This window comes from Stegodyphus dumicola, chromosome 2 (assembly GCF_044657685.1).
Source record: "Stegodyphus dumicola isolate Sdum_Otavi_A_Nest chromosome 2, ASM4465768v1".
Taxonomy (NCBI): domain Eukaryota; kingdom Metazoa; phylum Arthropoda; class Arachnida; order Araneae; family Eresidae; genus Stegodyphus; species Stegodyphus dumicola.
The window spans coordinates 243,027,133-243,042,198 of record NC_140769.1 but is presented as its reverse complement, the minus strand read 5'-3'; the positions used below and the strand labels follow the sequence as shown (position 1 = coordinate 243,042,198).

The following is a 15,066-nucleotide window of genomic DNA, read 5'->3' as shown; positions in this document are numbered from 1 at the left end:
ACCTGCATGTGAGATACAAATATTTTTTATAAAATTTAAAATATGCAAATAAAAAGACTAAGTATCAAGATTACCATCAAGTACCATGGCAGGTAACTGATAACACAAACTCTTTCCTCCTCCAGTAGGCATTAATAAAATGCAATTCTGTCGAGACATGACGGCATTTACAGTTGACAACTGATACGGTCTGAATTTTTCCAATTTAAACACTGACTTTAGCACTTCATTTACTTTCTTTGACCAGGAATGATCTGGAAATAAATCCAGCAAAAAATATTTGATTTTTTATTCATGTGCATGCACAAAAATTATGTACACTATAAAAACATTAAATAATTTAACTATTTAAGATGATACATATTTAGAATTGTATATCTATATTACATTTTGAACAAAATGTTAAAAATGCATTATCAAATTATTCAAATCTGATATTGTATCTAAAATAGCTTTCATATGCATATAGCACACACATTAGGGAAAAGGAGGAAGTACTTGATAATAGATGAACTAAAATTCCAATTAAATTAATTACTTTTCACATTAGGAGAATTATTAGTAGGATGAGAATAAAGTCCACAATTAAAAAACTAATCAAATTATGAAATTAATGTAAAGTAAAAAAGGGCTTTTACTGATAGGAAATTAAGTAATTTATTAAAGAAATTCAAGAATCAACTGGTTTAGGAAATATACACTCAGAATGATCTTGTAACGAAAGATCTTTTAATGGAAGGATCTTGTTCCATGAATCAAGTCAATACCCATCTATGATTCACAAAATTCAAGAAAAGATACTGTCTCGTGTTAAATTACATATGAGGAGCAAAAACGTCCATATAGCAAGCCAATTGTATTTGTTTCCTTGAAAGCTTGCAAAGAATTACATAGATCCATTGGCTATATTCATGCAGTTGCTAGGGTTTCTCCTTTTTTAGAACTCAAAGTTAAAATCTAAAAAAGGCTACAATTTAAAATCATTAGCTGGACATGGCTTAAATAACGCACATTGAAACTCTTCAGTCTTCATCACATTAATCCATTTAGTCTATTCTACATATTGTGATGTTATCAAGAAGTTTCTTTCTTCGCTATTCTTGAAGAAAAATTCTACAAATTTTGTTGCTCAAATAAATTGCAAAAGTATGTTAAGATCATATTTATGACTGTTACTAAATGACTAATATATGCTTTGCCATGGAAATCGTCAATAAAGGAAAAAGAAAAACACAAAAATCTGAAAGGTTTCAGATTTTAAAATATGTCCAAAGGGGCATTTTTTTAACATTTTGTGCGTTACCTTTATTTATTAAATATCATGTTCTACATACTCAAACCATAACATTCAGTTCAACAGCAGTATTGTAAAATAATTTTTAAATGAGCATATCTTTAGAATTTCCAATACAGAGTCTCATGCACTGGAGATTAAAATGCTTTTTTTTTTTTTTTTTTTCCATTGCTATTGCTTGCTTTGAAATCATTTAGTTTGTCAATCAAAAATTCGTTAAAGTGTTCCAAAATATGATATTGATAATAAAACAAATTTCAAATTCCAATTAGGGCTTTTACATGACCATATTCCATGGAAGATTACATTATTCAAATTTTGATGGCTCTAGGTACCGTTGTTTTATTACAATGCGAGAATATTTGGTGGCAACAATTCGAAAAGTGAAACAACGTTTATTGCGAATCAACACAAAATGCCAAAACGAAATTATTAGGCTTTCAGGGCAAACTGCCCCTTTGGACTAAAAGGAAAAAAAAAATGAAAGAAGGAGAACAAGAGCTTACTGATATTTTGGTTTAACATCAATTACTGCCAATATGCAATGAAAATTAAATATTTAAAAACAATGTAAGCAAATGTCTTTAGAGGAAAAAAGTTGGTCCATATTTAATTTTCAGTACTTGATTATTACTCAATAATGTACTTGTATACACTGGAAAATAAAATAATGCATCTAAAATAGCACACGTAAATTTTTGAAAAGGGAAGGGAATAAACAAATCCAGGTTTTTCACACTATTTTTTTGCTCTTTATTCCTGTGCTACAGATAAGCCTGATTTAAGTGAACAATGTTACTTTTGGAACTTAGTAATGGAACAATCTTAGTTTCTATGGCAATCCTTTTTATGTGGAAACTTAGATTTGCTAGCTGGCTTATGTGGTGTGTGGTAATTAAGTGATTTATGACGTGTTGGCAAATTTTAGTCGTGTACCTGGTACAACTATTTTTTCGGGTGGCTGAAAATTCCACAAGTATTTCAAAGAAGAAATACCTTCTTCTCTGAAATACTTGAACATTTATTTGTGAAAGATAGTATCAATTTTGTGGATAGTAAGTCTGGCTGTCATATAAATATGATATAAATTACATGGGAGCATGTCAAAGCTACATTGCTTACTTATAATCGGAAATGTGATTTTGTGTCTTATTTGGTGGTTTATACATTTTTCCATCATTGTTCTGAAACGGGAGATGCTTTTAACAAATTTGTAGTGAAATTGTTTTGGTGATGTTTGAAATTGGTATTTCTGCTGCTTGAAGAAGCATTTGGTTGCTCTTTACATTATGGTAACTTGGCGATTTTTTGGCGAAAATTTGGCAACCAACTCTTCTACAGCAACCCTCTATTTTTTTTTCCCCGCCGCCATTTTGTCTTCACGAAGTAAAGACATGTTTCTTTTCTTTTTATCTACTGAACACTTCTTCCAACAATCTACTAGCCGAATTACACTTATGCTAGAAATTTTATCAAACAAAACTGCTTAATCATGACAAATGTTCACTGCAAAATTGGGAAAAAGTGCACAATACCATACTCCTTACGCGTTTTTCAAAATAACACATACACATAAACCATGTACACGCCGACTTATTTTTACTTAAAAAAACATCCCAGAATTGCACATAAATGGCATTGCGCACACTCTTCACTATATCCATGTACACTGCTTTTTTCTCATAAATTAGAAAAATTTCACGAAAATACATGACAGTTTTCTCAATCTTTAAACCCGGTAAAAAGAACATATATGAAATTACCTGATCGCGAAAAAGTATTTACCCTTTACAAATATGAACATTTCCACATATAAAATAAATAAAATATCCAAAAACTTTTACCTCTAAATCATCTATTACATTATACACGTCACCAACGAATTCATACCGCAAGCATTACAAATACTTAGTATCAAATATTTAAATTATTTCCATGCACGTTTATTTCAACTTAAACATATACCAAATTCCTACAAACATAAAATTCACAAAATAACTATCATTTAATTAAAATATCACTAAACCATGTACACGTCGACTTATTTTTACTTAAAAAAACATCCCAGAATTGCACAAAAATGGCATTGTGCACACTCTTCACTATATCCATGTACACTGCTTTTTTCTCATAAATTAGAAAAATTTCACGAAAATACATGACAATTTTCTCAATCTTTAAACCCGGTAAAAAGAACATATATGAAATTACCTGATCGCGAAAAAGTATTTACCCTTTACAAATATGAACATTTCCACATATAAAATAAATAAAATATCCAAAAACTTTTACCTCTAAACCATCTATTACATTATACACGTCACCAACGAATTCATACCGCAAGCATTACAAATACTTAGTATCAAATATTTAAATTATTTCCATGCACGTTTATTTCAACTTAAACGTATACCAAATTCCTACAAACATAAAATTCACAAAATAACTATCATTTAATTAAAATATCACTAAACCATGTACACGTCGACTTATTTTTACTTAACAAAACATCCCAAATGAGCACATACATTAAATTAATAAAAATTACCTTACAATCCTAATTACTTTAAACTAAATCATTGCTAATAACAATTTTCCCAATAATACCAAATTCCTTTCCACCTTACATTTAGAACAATGCATAAAAATAATATCCTCAAATAATTAAAAATACTAACTTACCTAATCTTCTTCAGAATCTTGATTACCTGGCGGATACACTTTTCTAATTTATTCAATAAAATTATTGAAAGATTTTTTTTACGAATTTTTCCTCCATACTTCCTCCGCTAAATAAAAAGCAAACTTCTCTTTATCACAATGCCTAAATACCCATTTCAAATTCACTTTAGTTAGGGCCATGGGATCCAAAAATTAAACAACACTGTTTCACACAACACAGAATAAAGCTAAATACAAAATTTCCACATTTTTTCCCGATTTCCCCCCTTTTCTGATTAAAGAACCGTAATTCGTCCATTAATATCACATGACATATCCCATGATCTCTCATTTCCCTCACGCAAAATAATGCGTAATCGGAACTGAGTACTGCTCACATTATTACCAAAGTCCCAGGTAGTAACCTTTATCGCCTCCAAAATGTCGCCTAGTTACCATATTGTAAAGATCCAGTTAACATATTGTAAAGATCAACCAAGCATTCATTCATGGTAAGTGCATTTTATTCTTGTTCTTATTTCGTAGAATGTTATGTTTATTGTTTTTCTAGTATGAATTTCTGTCGTTATTGTTGCTTTTTTGAATTGTTTGAAATTTTAGTGCATTTTGCCTAGATTGTGCAGTTCACAGATGTTTTTTAAAGTTTAAACAGAATGCTGTTTACATGGTATTCTTTGAAATTTATTGTTGTTATGTTAATTATTAAAGCAAGGTGTGCATAGTTCTTTGATTCCTTCGCTGCCTAGATTGTGCAATTCGTAGATGTTTTTTTAAGTTTAAATAGAACGCTGTGTACATGGTATTCTTTGAAATTTATTGTTATGTTAATTTATTTAAGCTGGGTGTGCGTAGTTCATAGATTCCTTCGCTGCATACATTGTGCAGTTCTGTGATGTTTTTTTAAGTTAAAACATATCGCTGTGTACATGAAGTCTTGTCAAATATTTTTGGTTAGAAACTTTACGTTTTTGCTATCTAAATTTTTTGTTTCTGTTTCGGATTTTTAGCTTAAATTGTGTGTTTAAAATGTGGTTTTTGCATGTACGTAAACCACCATTTTGTTTTCATGAAGTAAAGGCATGTTTTTTTTTTTTTTTTTTTTTTTAACTCGACATTTTTTCCAACAATCTGCTAGCTGAATTACGCTTATACTAGAACTTTAATGGAACAAAAATGTTTAATCATGATGAAGATTAGGTGCGAAATTGGAAAAAAGTTCAGAATCGCAAACTGCTTGCCGTGTTTTTACGAATTGCACATACGCGGTATCCAAGTACATGTTGACCTATTTTCACTTAAAAAAGCATCCCAGAATTGCACAAAAATGGCATTGCACACGCTCTTGACTTTATCTATACACACATCGACCTATTTTCACTTAAAAAGGTCAAAGAAAATTGACAAAAATCCAGTTCTTACTCTTGTAAAAAGCACCAAACAAATAAGTGGGCGATTCTGCACTTTAGCAGCGATATTGTTTCTAAGTGCTTAAAATCACAATCGAAATTTTCCGGAAAATGTCACATTACATGTCTCATGATCTCTCATTTCTCTGAGACAAAATAATCTGTGATTCGAACTGTGTACTTCTCAGATTATTGCTAAAGTCCTAGCTAGTAACCTTTATCGCCTTACCAAAATGTCGCCAAACTACCTGTTACCATATTCTAAAGATTAGCCCCAAAATCATCAAAAATAATAAAGAAAATGTACTTTGGCTAATCATGGTATTATCTTTTTACTGTGGCAGTCATTATTAATTGAGCAAAATATTTCTTTTGCTGACAGCTGCTTTTACTCTTAATAATGGTAATGTATCACTATTCACTCTGAAATTTTTCTATATTCGAATGATACAAATTCTTTCATTTATGAGGGAAATTTTGATAATTTCATAAAAATTCCACGGAACTATCAGACTCAGAGAATATGAATATGTAATAAAATACACCAAATAGATCACTCGTTAGCATCGCATGATATACTCCCAATAATAACCAAACAATAATTTTTATACAAAATAAAAGTCATACCTGTTCTTTCCCAGTCTTGACTCGCAAGTTTTTCGGAAGCATGCTCTTGCAGACGCTGTCGAATTATTTTTTTCCTTGAAATCAGTTTTTCCTTTCTTGCAGATAATTTTTCGATAGCCCGGTCAATCTGCGATATATCTTTATCAATATTTTGTAATTCACTTCTCAGTTCTGAAAATTAGAACATTTTAATTCTTTAAAAATATGTATTTATAAACAAAACGTGAAATTCACAAAATGAAATAATTATTGATTCTCGCTAACCTTTTTCATCAGCCATTTTGTGAATGCTAAAATAAAAAATAGCATAAGTTTTCTATTTATTACGAAAGTCCTTTCTTGCAATTAAATTTGTAGCCGAAACTGATCCACATCATTATGTACTTCCTCACCGGTAAGTTTGTAAATACTAGACAATGTCTTAATATGAGATGGTTGCCATACTACAATATCGAATATTAAATATTGAATATGAATGCTTGAAGCCAAAGCCAACTATCGATAGATATCTAGTTGGCCTTGCTAAAACACATAGTTCGCAATACACGAATAAAGAAGAGAAGGGGAAAATTGCTGCGAGCCTGTGAGCGAATGTAGCTTGTTTTTTTTCTTATGAAGAGTGGATTATTCTGGATCCGATTAGCGTTTTGTGTTATTCAGTGTGTTTCTACTGTAATTCTGGTCTTAATTATTGTGGATTAATACATTTTTGACCGTGTTTTGTGCTATGGTGTGCGTTGTGGGTGTTAAGCCTAACACGTGCTAGTGTCAGTAATGGATCCGAAGGATTACCCGCCGCTTCCTCCGCCCGAGATTGTGAACGTTAGTAAAGAAAATCTCTCTGGTTTACCCGAGGAGATATGCGCGTTTGCAGACAAGGTGTTAGGAAAAGGTTGGAGTCAGCTATTAAACAAGGATTGTTACGATGCGGAGGATTATCAACTCGCGCTTCAGCAAGTTCTGCTTCTGAATGTTGCAGTTCATGTAAATGAGCAGTTAACGGAAGATGATCTCAATACATTATCCAGTGAGGAGGATAAGCAAAAACGTCTGCATATACACCAAAAAAGGAGTGGAATAGCCAAAAGACTGGCTTTGTTATTTCAGGGTAAGTGCGACGTTTTTAGTGCCCAAAATCCTAGTATTGTAAATTTATCTTGTGATAAGGTGAATGTTGTTAAGCATGTCCCTAAGATGCAGGTTATATCTACTGTTAATTCTGTTAACTGTAATGATACTATATCAAGTGTAAAAAATGTTAGTGATAAATCTGGTGCAATTGCAGAAATTCCTAGCGGAGAAAAAACAAAAATTTTGCTTAAACGGCCTTCGAAAAAAGGAAAAAGATGCGTGAGCGAAATTCAGGATTCAGAAGGCTTTACACAGCCGCGTAATACGGCTCGGCCTGCTAAATTAGTCAAAGCTAATGCAGAAATTAATGTTAGCAATAAATTTGATAAGCTAGGTGAAAATGCTAATGCAGATAATACTGCCACTAATAATGATATGGAAGTTAGTGAAGAGAATGAGGTTATTGAAATGCAACAACCGAAGGTGAAACCGATAATGGTGAAGCCTCCAATTAAATTTTCGGATTTCTCTAAAAAACTGAGGGCTGAAACTAATTTAGACTTTGCAGCTAAAGTTACTGGTGAGTTTTTAAAAGTTTTTCCGAAAACGGAAAATGATCACCGTCAGATAACAAAATATTTGGATGAAAAAAGTGTAGATCATTATTTAATTACCAGAAAGATGGATAGGCCGATCAAAATAGTTATAAGAGGTTTACCTATCGATTGCCCCTCAGATGACATTTTTGAGGAGCTGGTTAATTTAAAGTATAAACCTCGAAAAGTTACCCAAATGCACAGAACCAAATCTAAGGCTCCTATGCCTTTGTTTCAGGTTCATTTAGAGAATGTACCAGGGGTGCAATCTATTTATGATGTTAAAAAACTGCTATGTTTCTTTGTTGAAATACATCCTTATAAAGTGCGTGGAAATGTTGTGCAGTGTCACAACTGCCAACACTTCCATCACAGTAGTGAAAATTGCAAACTACAACCAAGATGTGTGAAATGTGCAGGTGCACATCGTACTGATAAATGTAATGTTAAAAAATTAGACTCTCCTATTTGTTGTAATTGTCTGCAAGAAGGACACACCGCCAATTATCGCGGATGTCCGAAATTCCCCCGACGCATAGTCGGAAATAAAACTGTGAATAAGAGTGCAAACTCAGAAAATGTAAATAATGGTGTTAAAATGCCTAGTACTTCTAATGCAAATTTGAGTTATTCTGCTGTTGCCTCCGGGCGCAGTTATGCTAGTGTAGCCAAGGGTGACGTTCAAAGATCTGTAAATACTGTTAATAATTTTAATGTTGATATGCATAAACAGACTCTCAGCAGTGGTAATGCTGCTAGTGCTACTGTTGGTTCGGGTATGTTTATGGACTTTCTCAAAATAATCAAAGAGGTGTGTGATGTTTTTAAAGGCACCACAGTTATGAATGTTTTTCAAAAAATCTCGGCAGCCATGCCTGAACTGCGGGCTGCGGAGCATTCAATCGATAAGTTGTTTATATTATTTAATGTTTTTGACAGTGTGTTTTCCAATGTTGAATAATTATGTATAGTGTAAACAATAGGTACGTAAGTATTATTACTTGGAACGCAAATGGTTTGTTCCGTAAGATTAATGAATTGCGGGATTTTGCAAGTGAGCACAGTCCCGACTTTCCCTTTTTCCCTTTTTCCTACAAGAACACAAGCTTGACCCTAAAATACCATTGTGTGTGGCAAATTACTATACCTACAAGTCGCACAGAAGTACTACCGCTCCTCGCCCACGTGGAGGTGGCACTGCACTTCTTGTCAAACGCTGCATTCCCCATTATCACGTGAACATTCCACAGCTCTCAGCCGTAGAGGCCACAGCTATCTGCATCACAACAGACACTAACACTCCATACATTTTTGTCTCCACCTACATTCCTCCCATGAGACCTGTGGCTGTCGTTCAGACAGACCTTGAAATTCTACTCACACTTGGTACACATGTTATTATTGGTGGAGACTTGAACGCAAGACACCGCGCATGGAACTGCTGCACTTCTAATGCAACAGGCAGACTGATTTATTCCTTGGCCGCGTCGACACGGTTTAAATTGGCAGTTCCAAGTACCCCAACACGGTATGCTGCTGGGTCCACCGCAATTATTGATTTTTTCTTGTTGCGGAACACCAGTTCTCCACTGGATATTTCCGTACTGGACGAACTTTCAAGTGATCACAATCCTGTTAGGATTATTCTGGACCTCAGCAGATATACTACATCAGACACCAGGGCCTTTCGTACAGACTGGCAGGTCTTTGCCAAAGCCCTCTCCAACACCCAGTACACTTTACCCACGATACACAAGGGGAGTGAAATTGATAGTTTGGTCAAGGACCTCACTGAAAATATACAAAATGCTTATGCGAAAGCACAAGTTGAAGTTAAACCTGGTATGAAACACAAGCCTCAAGAGCTCAGATTATTGATTAAAGAGAGAAATGCTGCAAGACGAGCGTATCAACGCACCAGACACCGTGATGATAAAAGGAACTTCAATCGCCTGTGCGAAGCGGTCAAGTTTCTCACAAATAAACTCTCACAAGATCGCTGGACTAACTACTTCAGATCTCTTTCTGCAGAGGATAACTCCTTATGGAAAGCAGTGAAGAGGTACAAAAAATGCTATAACGCCATTTCGCCCCTTCACGGCCCTCAACGGATCCATTACACCGGAACTGAGAAAGCAGAACTTTTAGCTCAGCATCTGGAATCTCAGTTCTGCATTAACAACATTTCAGACTCAGACACTGAACAGCTTATTGCTGACTTCCACTCCAATTTTACAACACAGCCATGCACAGACAACATTATCTCAGCCATGTCATCGGAGGTCTGTCTCTATATCATGCGAATTGCGAAAAGGAAGAGCCCTGGAGTAGACGGTGTCACAAATGAGATGATCAAGCACTTCCCTGTCAAGATAATACTCTACTTCACCAAGTTAGTGAATATCATACTACGATGGCAATACTTCCCAACTTGTTGGAAAACTGCCAAGATTGTCCCTCTGCTAAAGCCCAACAAGCCTGCGACTGCTCCTGAGAGTTACCGACCAATCAGTTTGCTAAGCTCAATTAGCAAAATCGTGGAAGCAGTTATTCTACATAGACTAAACATCTTCCTGGATGAGCAGAAGATCCTCATACCCTATCAGTTTGGGTTCAGGCGTAAGCACTCGAAAACGCATCAACTCTACAGAGTTGTTGAGTTAATAAGCAGTGGGATGCAACAACATCGTGTCACTGGTGGACTTTTCTTAGATGTCGCCAAAGCCTTCGATAGAGTATGGCTGGATGCCCTCATATACAAATTACACAACCTGGGACTCCCAGGCTACATCACAAACATAATTAAATCCTACCTAACCGGTAGACACTTTGTCGTTCATGTTTCTGGTTCATTATCCACAAACCGGCCTATACGGGCTGGTGTTCCACAGGGATCCCTTCTGGGCCCTACCCTATTCAATATTTACGTGAACGACATCCCCACTACACACAACACAACACTAGCCATGTATGCAGACGACACAGCGATCCTTACGCAAAGTGCATTTGTTAGTTCAGCAATACAACAGCTACAACACCACATCCACTCGCTAGAGACTTGGCTGACCAAATGGAAAGTCAAAGTGAATGTCGACAAGACACATGCCATACTGTTTACTACTAAGAAGAATTTCCCGACTCACCTGCAAATGTATGGTGTGGACATTCCCTGGGTCAAGCAGGTCCCTTATCTTGGGGTGATCCTCAGTAAATCTCTTACATGGAATCCACACATTACACATATTCTCAGGAAGTTTCGAGCTAGTAAAGCTTCACTCTTCCCCTTAATTGCTCGAAACAGTGTTCTATCTATTGATAATAAGTTGCTCATTTACAAAACCATGTTGCGTCCAATTCTTAGTTATGCATGCCCCGTCTGGGCATACTCGTGCAAAAGTTTGAGAAGGCAGTTACAAGCTGCCCAAAACGGGGTATTGCGTATGATATGTAATGCCCCCTGGTACATTCGTAATAGCCAAATTCGTAAAGAGTTAAGAATAGAGGATCTTTGTGATTTTTATTGCCGCCTATCTAGGGCATTTTATGATAAACAGGAACTTCTGGACAATCCTGTGGTTGTTAACTATTGTTATGATACTAGTGACCCCAATTTCAGTAAGCGCCCAAAGGCGATCCTAAATGTTAGTAATGTGTAATTTTGTATATGTGTTATGCAAATTGTTGCTCAAATTCTTTATTGTATATTGTTCTTTTTTCCTCCTGATTGCTTTTTGTTTTTACTAGTGGCACTGAGGCGTCGCACTTCGTATTTTGTTTCTCTTGTGTGTACATGTATTCTTCTGTGAAATTGTTGTTTAAAAATAGTTAATTATGTATGGATTAGTAATTAGGTACTTAAGGAAAAAATATGTATTTAACTATTAGCAATTATGAATTTAAACTCTTGCTCATTTAATTATTTAGCACATTCAGTTACATTTCTCATAATTCGAAACTTTTATCATGTTATTCGATGAGGGGTAGGGCTATGGCGCCCAGACACCCTGGTGGTTAAGCACCGCAGTTCAACAATACACGAATCAATTCACATGGGAAATGCACTTTTTAGGTTGGTTATTGCAATAAATAATGAATACTATAGCATAAACTACTTTAAAATCTTTTTATTACTAATATTTACTTCAAAAATAAGAATACTACTATAAGAGGTAAGAAAAATAATATTCTTCGAAGAACACCCTTGGTGGCCTCCGAAGAATATCCCAAAATAACCTCAGTCACTGTAAACTGCTAAGAACATATAGTGAATTTGTGTTTCAGAAAGCAGCGCCTCCTTGTGCTCTGTATCAGGTGAAGAACATCGGTAAAACAAAAAGACAAAAGTAAAAGTCAATTGGTCGCCATCAGTCGACGAATAAGGTGAGTTTCCGGTCGAAGGTCCAAATCAGTGAACTGAAAAATCGGAGAAGGATGGAGAATGTCAGATGGATATTTGTGCTCTACTCTGGGAAATGGAGAATATCTAAGAGAGTTGATGCAGTTGTTAGTATGAGTGAGAACTGAATAGAAGAAATTTCTGGCAAGGTTTTGAATATAATCTTGAATTGTATCTACTTTGAGATCACGATGAATATACGAATTTAGAATAAACCATGGCGCGTTGATAATCTCTCTGAGTGCATTGTTTTGAAGAACTTGGATGTGTTGAAGGTGAGTTTGGGCAGCGTGGCTCCAGATAGGACTAGCATAGAGTAATGCTGGTCGATGTATAGATTTATATAAGAGGAGTTTAAGTTTATTAGAAGCGGGCATATGACTTCTTCTGCCAAGAAGTGGGGGCATAGTTGCAAGCGTGATATTAATTTTTTTCCCAGTTTCCATGAGATGTTTCTGAAAAGTCAATTTTTTATCAAGAATAACTCATAGATATTTAACTTCGTCAACTTAGTCAATTTCTTCGTCAAACAGAAGAGGTCTATGTGATGTTTGTTCTTTGGAAAAATTATTGCTTTTGATTTTTCAGTATTAACTGCAATCCTCCAAAGAGTGAACCAATTTTCTAGATGATTGAGGTAATGCTGAAGAAGGAGCTGGACAACAGTAACAGTAGAAGCTTGGGTCATAATTGCAGTATCATCAGCGAAAAGAGCAATGGTTGAAGCTACCTGAATATTATTTCATTCAGTTGTTCTCGCCTAAATCTGACTTCATTCAATTTCAATTAAATAATTGCATTTTCTTTCAATTAAATAATTGCAAAGCCAAACTTTATTTTCTTACACACTTAAGGAAATCTGTAGCAATCTTGCTTTTAAGCAAGAAGAAAGGAGGTGAGGACTTTGGCGAACGCCGTTTCCTCCAGTCCGTGAGGATTAAGGAAACTAAAACCAAGGAGGTAAGAATAGAAGGAGGCAGGGTTCGCAGTTTCCTCCATTATCGGGGAATGAAACTCCACGGAACAAGCAGCGTCCATGTTTGTTACTTCAAAACATTGCAATACGGTAGTGAAACGTATGTGTTTGTAAGCTGTTCTGTGCAATCATTTTCCAGTAAAAATATGTTACATTTATAATGAAATGCTTCGCTATTGTTAGTTTTTTTGTTTTAAAGTTATAAAGATGATACCTGTAATTTACTAAGTACAGAAAATCATTAAGAAATATTTCGAAATCTAAATGCATGGGCATAACATTAAAGCCTTTAAAAATTATGATTCTGCATAATTTCAAGAATTTGTTTAGGTTTTATTAGCAACTTCTCGGGTATTATACTTTCCAATTGTTTCTTTAAGAAATGATATTTCTGATTTATTCGCAATATTATTATAATTTATTAAAGAATTATTTTTACCTGAAATTAATAACAGATAATTATCTAAAAAATGGTAACATGTTGCTTTTTTTTTTTTTAATGAAAGTTTTAAATCGATTCTTTTCACAACCAATAACCTTATATCAACAAGAAAATAAATATTAATAAAATAAAACAGATTTATGTGAATTCAATGATTTCAGTTTATGCGCGTTTCATATTTATGAATCTCAAAGAAACAAAAATTGAAATATCTTTCCACATGTTCAATTGTGTAAATATTTTACTTACATTTATCGCTATACTGCCCAGAAATTTGTAAGCTTATGCAAAAACATTTTAACAACAGAACAGTTTATCTTGATCAAATGCACAAATTATATTTGTAACAGTTCACAAAACTTAAGAATGAATAGTAATTAATACATAAAGAAAAGCGTTGCTTTATTTAACACCTTCACAATTCATAAAAATTGATTTCTTACTTTCATGAAAATTATTAAACGAATTATCTAAGCGTTCAAATTATACAGTTTAAATTCTAGCATATATCATTGTATGTTAAGGAACGAAGATACCAGCTGTAAGCAAAAACATTAAAATGTATTTAACATGTTTCGATTATTATTAAGTCATTTTTGTCACATCAGGAAAGAAAACAACATGGCATTGTGATATTTTTTAACATATTTATAAAATTGCATAAAAAAAGAAAATCAATACTTACGAGTGAACGGTAATCCCAGGAATATTTTTCGAAAATCTATTTGTGAATCCATATGCAATATAAGCTGACATGCTTCAAAAAGAGAAGGGAAAAAAAATGTTACAATTACAGACTTCCTTGCACAAGTCACAGTGATAACAGTAACATGGCCGTCAAGCTTCACCTTTTAAGTTGAACCTTCCCTCCTTCTATTCTAACCTCCTTGACCAAAACATTATTCTAATCTTTCTTACTGTTGCCAAACTACAAAAATAAAACTCTGTCTAAAAAGGAACAGAACGGCTGTTGAATATTGTTAATAAATATAAATCATGGAGCTCACAACAGGTAATTTGTGGGTCTTTAGGAATATCGTAAATGTAAATGTTATGTAAATATGTTGAACGTACAGATCCTTGGCCACTCCAGCGAAACTTTTTCTCGTGGAAGAAACAGAACTACCAATTTTCACTGCAAAGAATCTGTCTTGGAGAAAGTAAACAGCAAGTCTATTACAATGATCGGAGAAGTTAAACTTGATAAGTTTGTATATAAGTCCCCGTGCCATACCATATTAAAAGCTTTCGCAATATCAAGGGAAATGGCTCCAGTAGGGAAGTTCTCAGTAATATAGTTGATGACACGAAGCAGCTCTGTTGTAAACATTTTCAGAGGAAATGGCTGATACTGTTGCGAACTTCATAATTTTATATTTGTCATATTCAACAGCAGTTGTTTCGCTTTTATTTTAGAAGGGGTTCTGTTTTTGTAGTTTGGCAAGAGTAAGAAAAATTAGAATAATGTTTTGATTTCCTTAAGTGTTTAAGTAAATAAACTTTTGGCTATCTTTAAAGCAATAAAATGTAATTGTTTATTTAAAATATATTTTTTTTAGTTTATGATGAAAAAGCT

The 15,066-nt window shown here is 34.1% G+C and overlaps 1 protein-coding gene across 3 annotated transcripts in view; it reads right to left on the bottom strand.

The window, feature by feature from the left end:
- The window catches only part of LOC118191241 (ATP-dependent DNA helicase Q1-like), a 58,571-nt gene extending 51,990 nt beyond the window's left edge, over positions 1-6,581 (bottom strand). For 2 of the 3 annotated variants that reach the window (XM_035362040.2, XM_035362042.2), the window contains exons 1-3: positions 6,274-6,581; positions 6,010-6,180; positions 75-254 (exon numbers count right to left, since the gene is read on the bottom strand). In XM_035362040.2, coding sequence (XP_035217931.1) covers positions 75-254; positions 6,010-6,180; positions 6,274-6,289 — 367 coding nt within the window. In that variant the 5' untranslated portion in view covers positions 6,290-6,581. Of the gene's footprint in view, positions 1-74; positions 255-6,009; positions 6,204-6,273 lie in introns of all 3 variants that reach the window. The other variant, XM_035362041.2, reaches the window with a different exon arrangement.
- Positions 6,582-15,066: the final 8,485 nt, after the last annotated feature.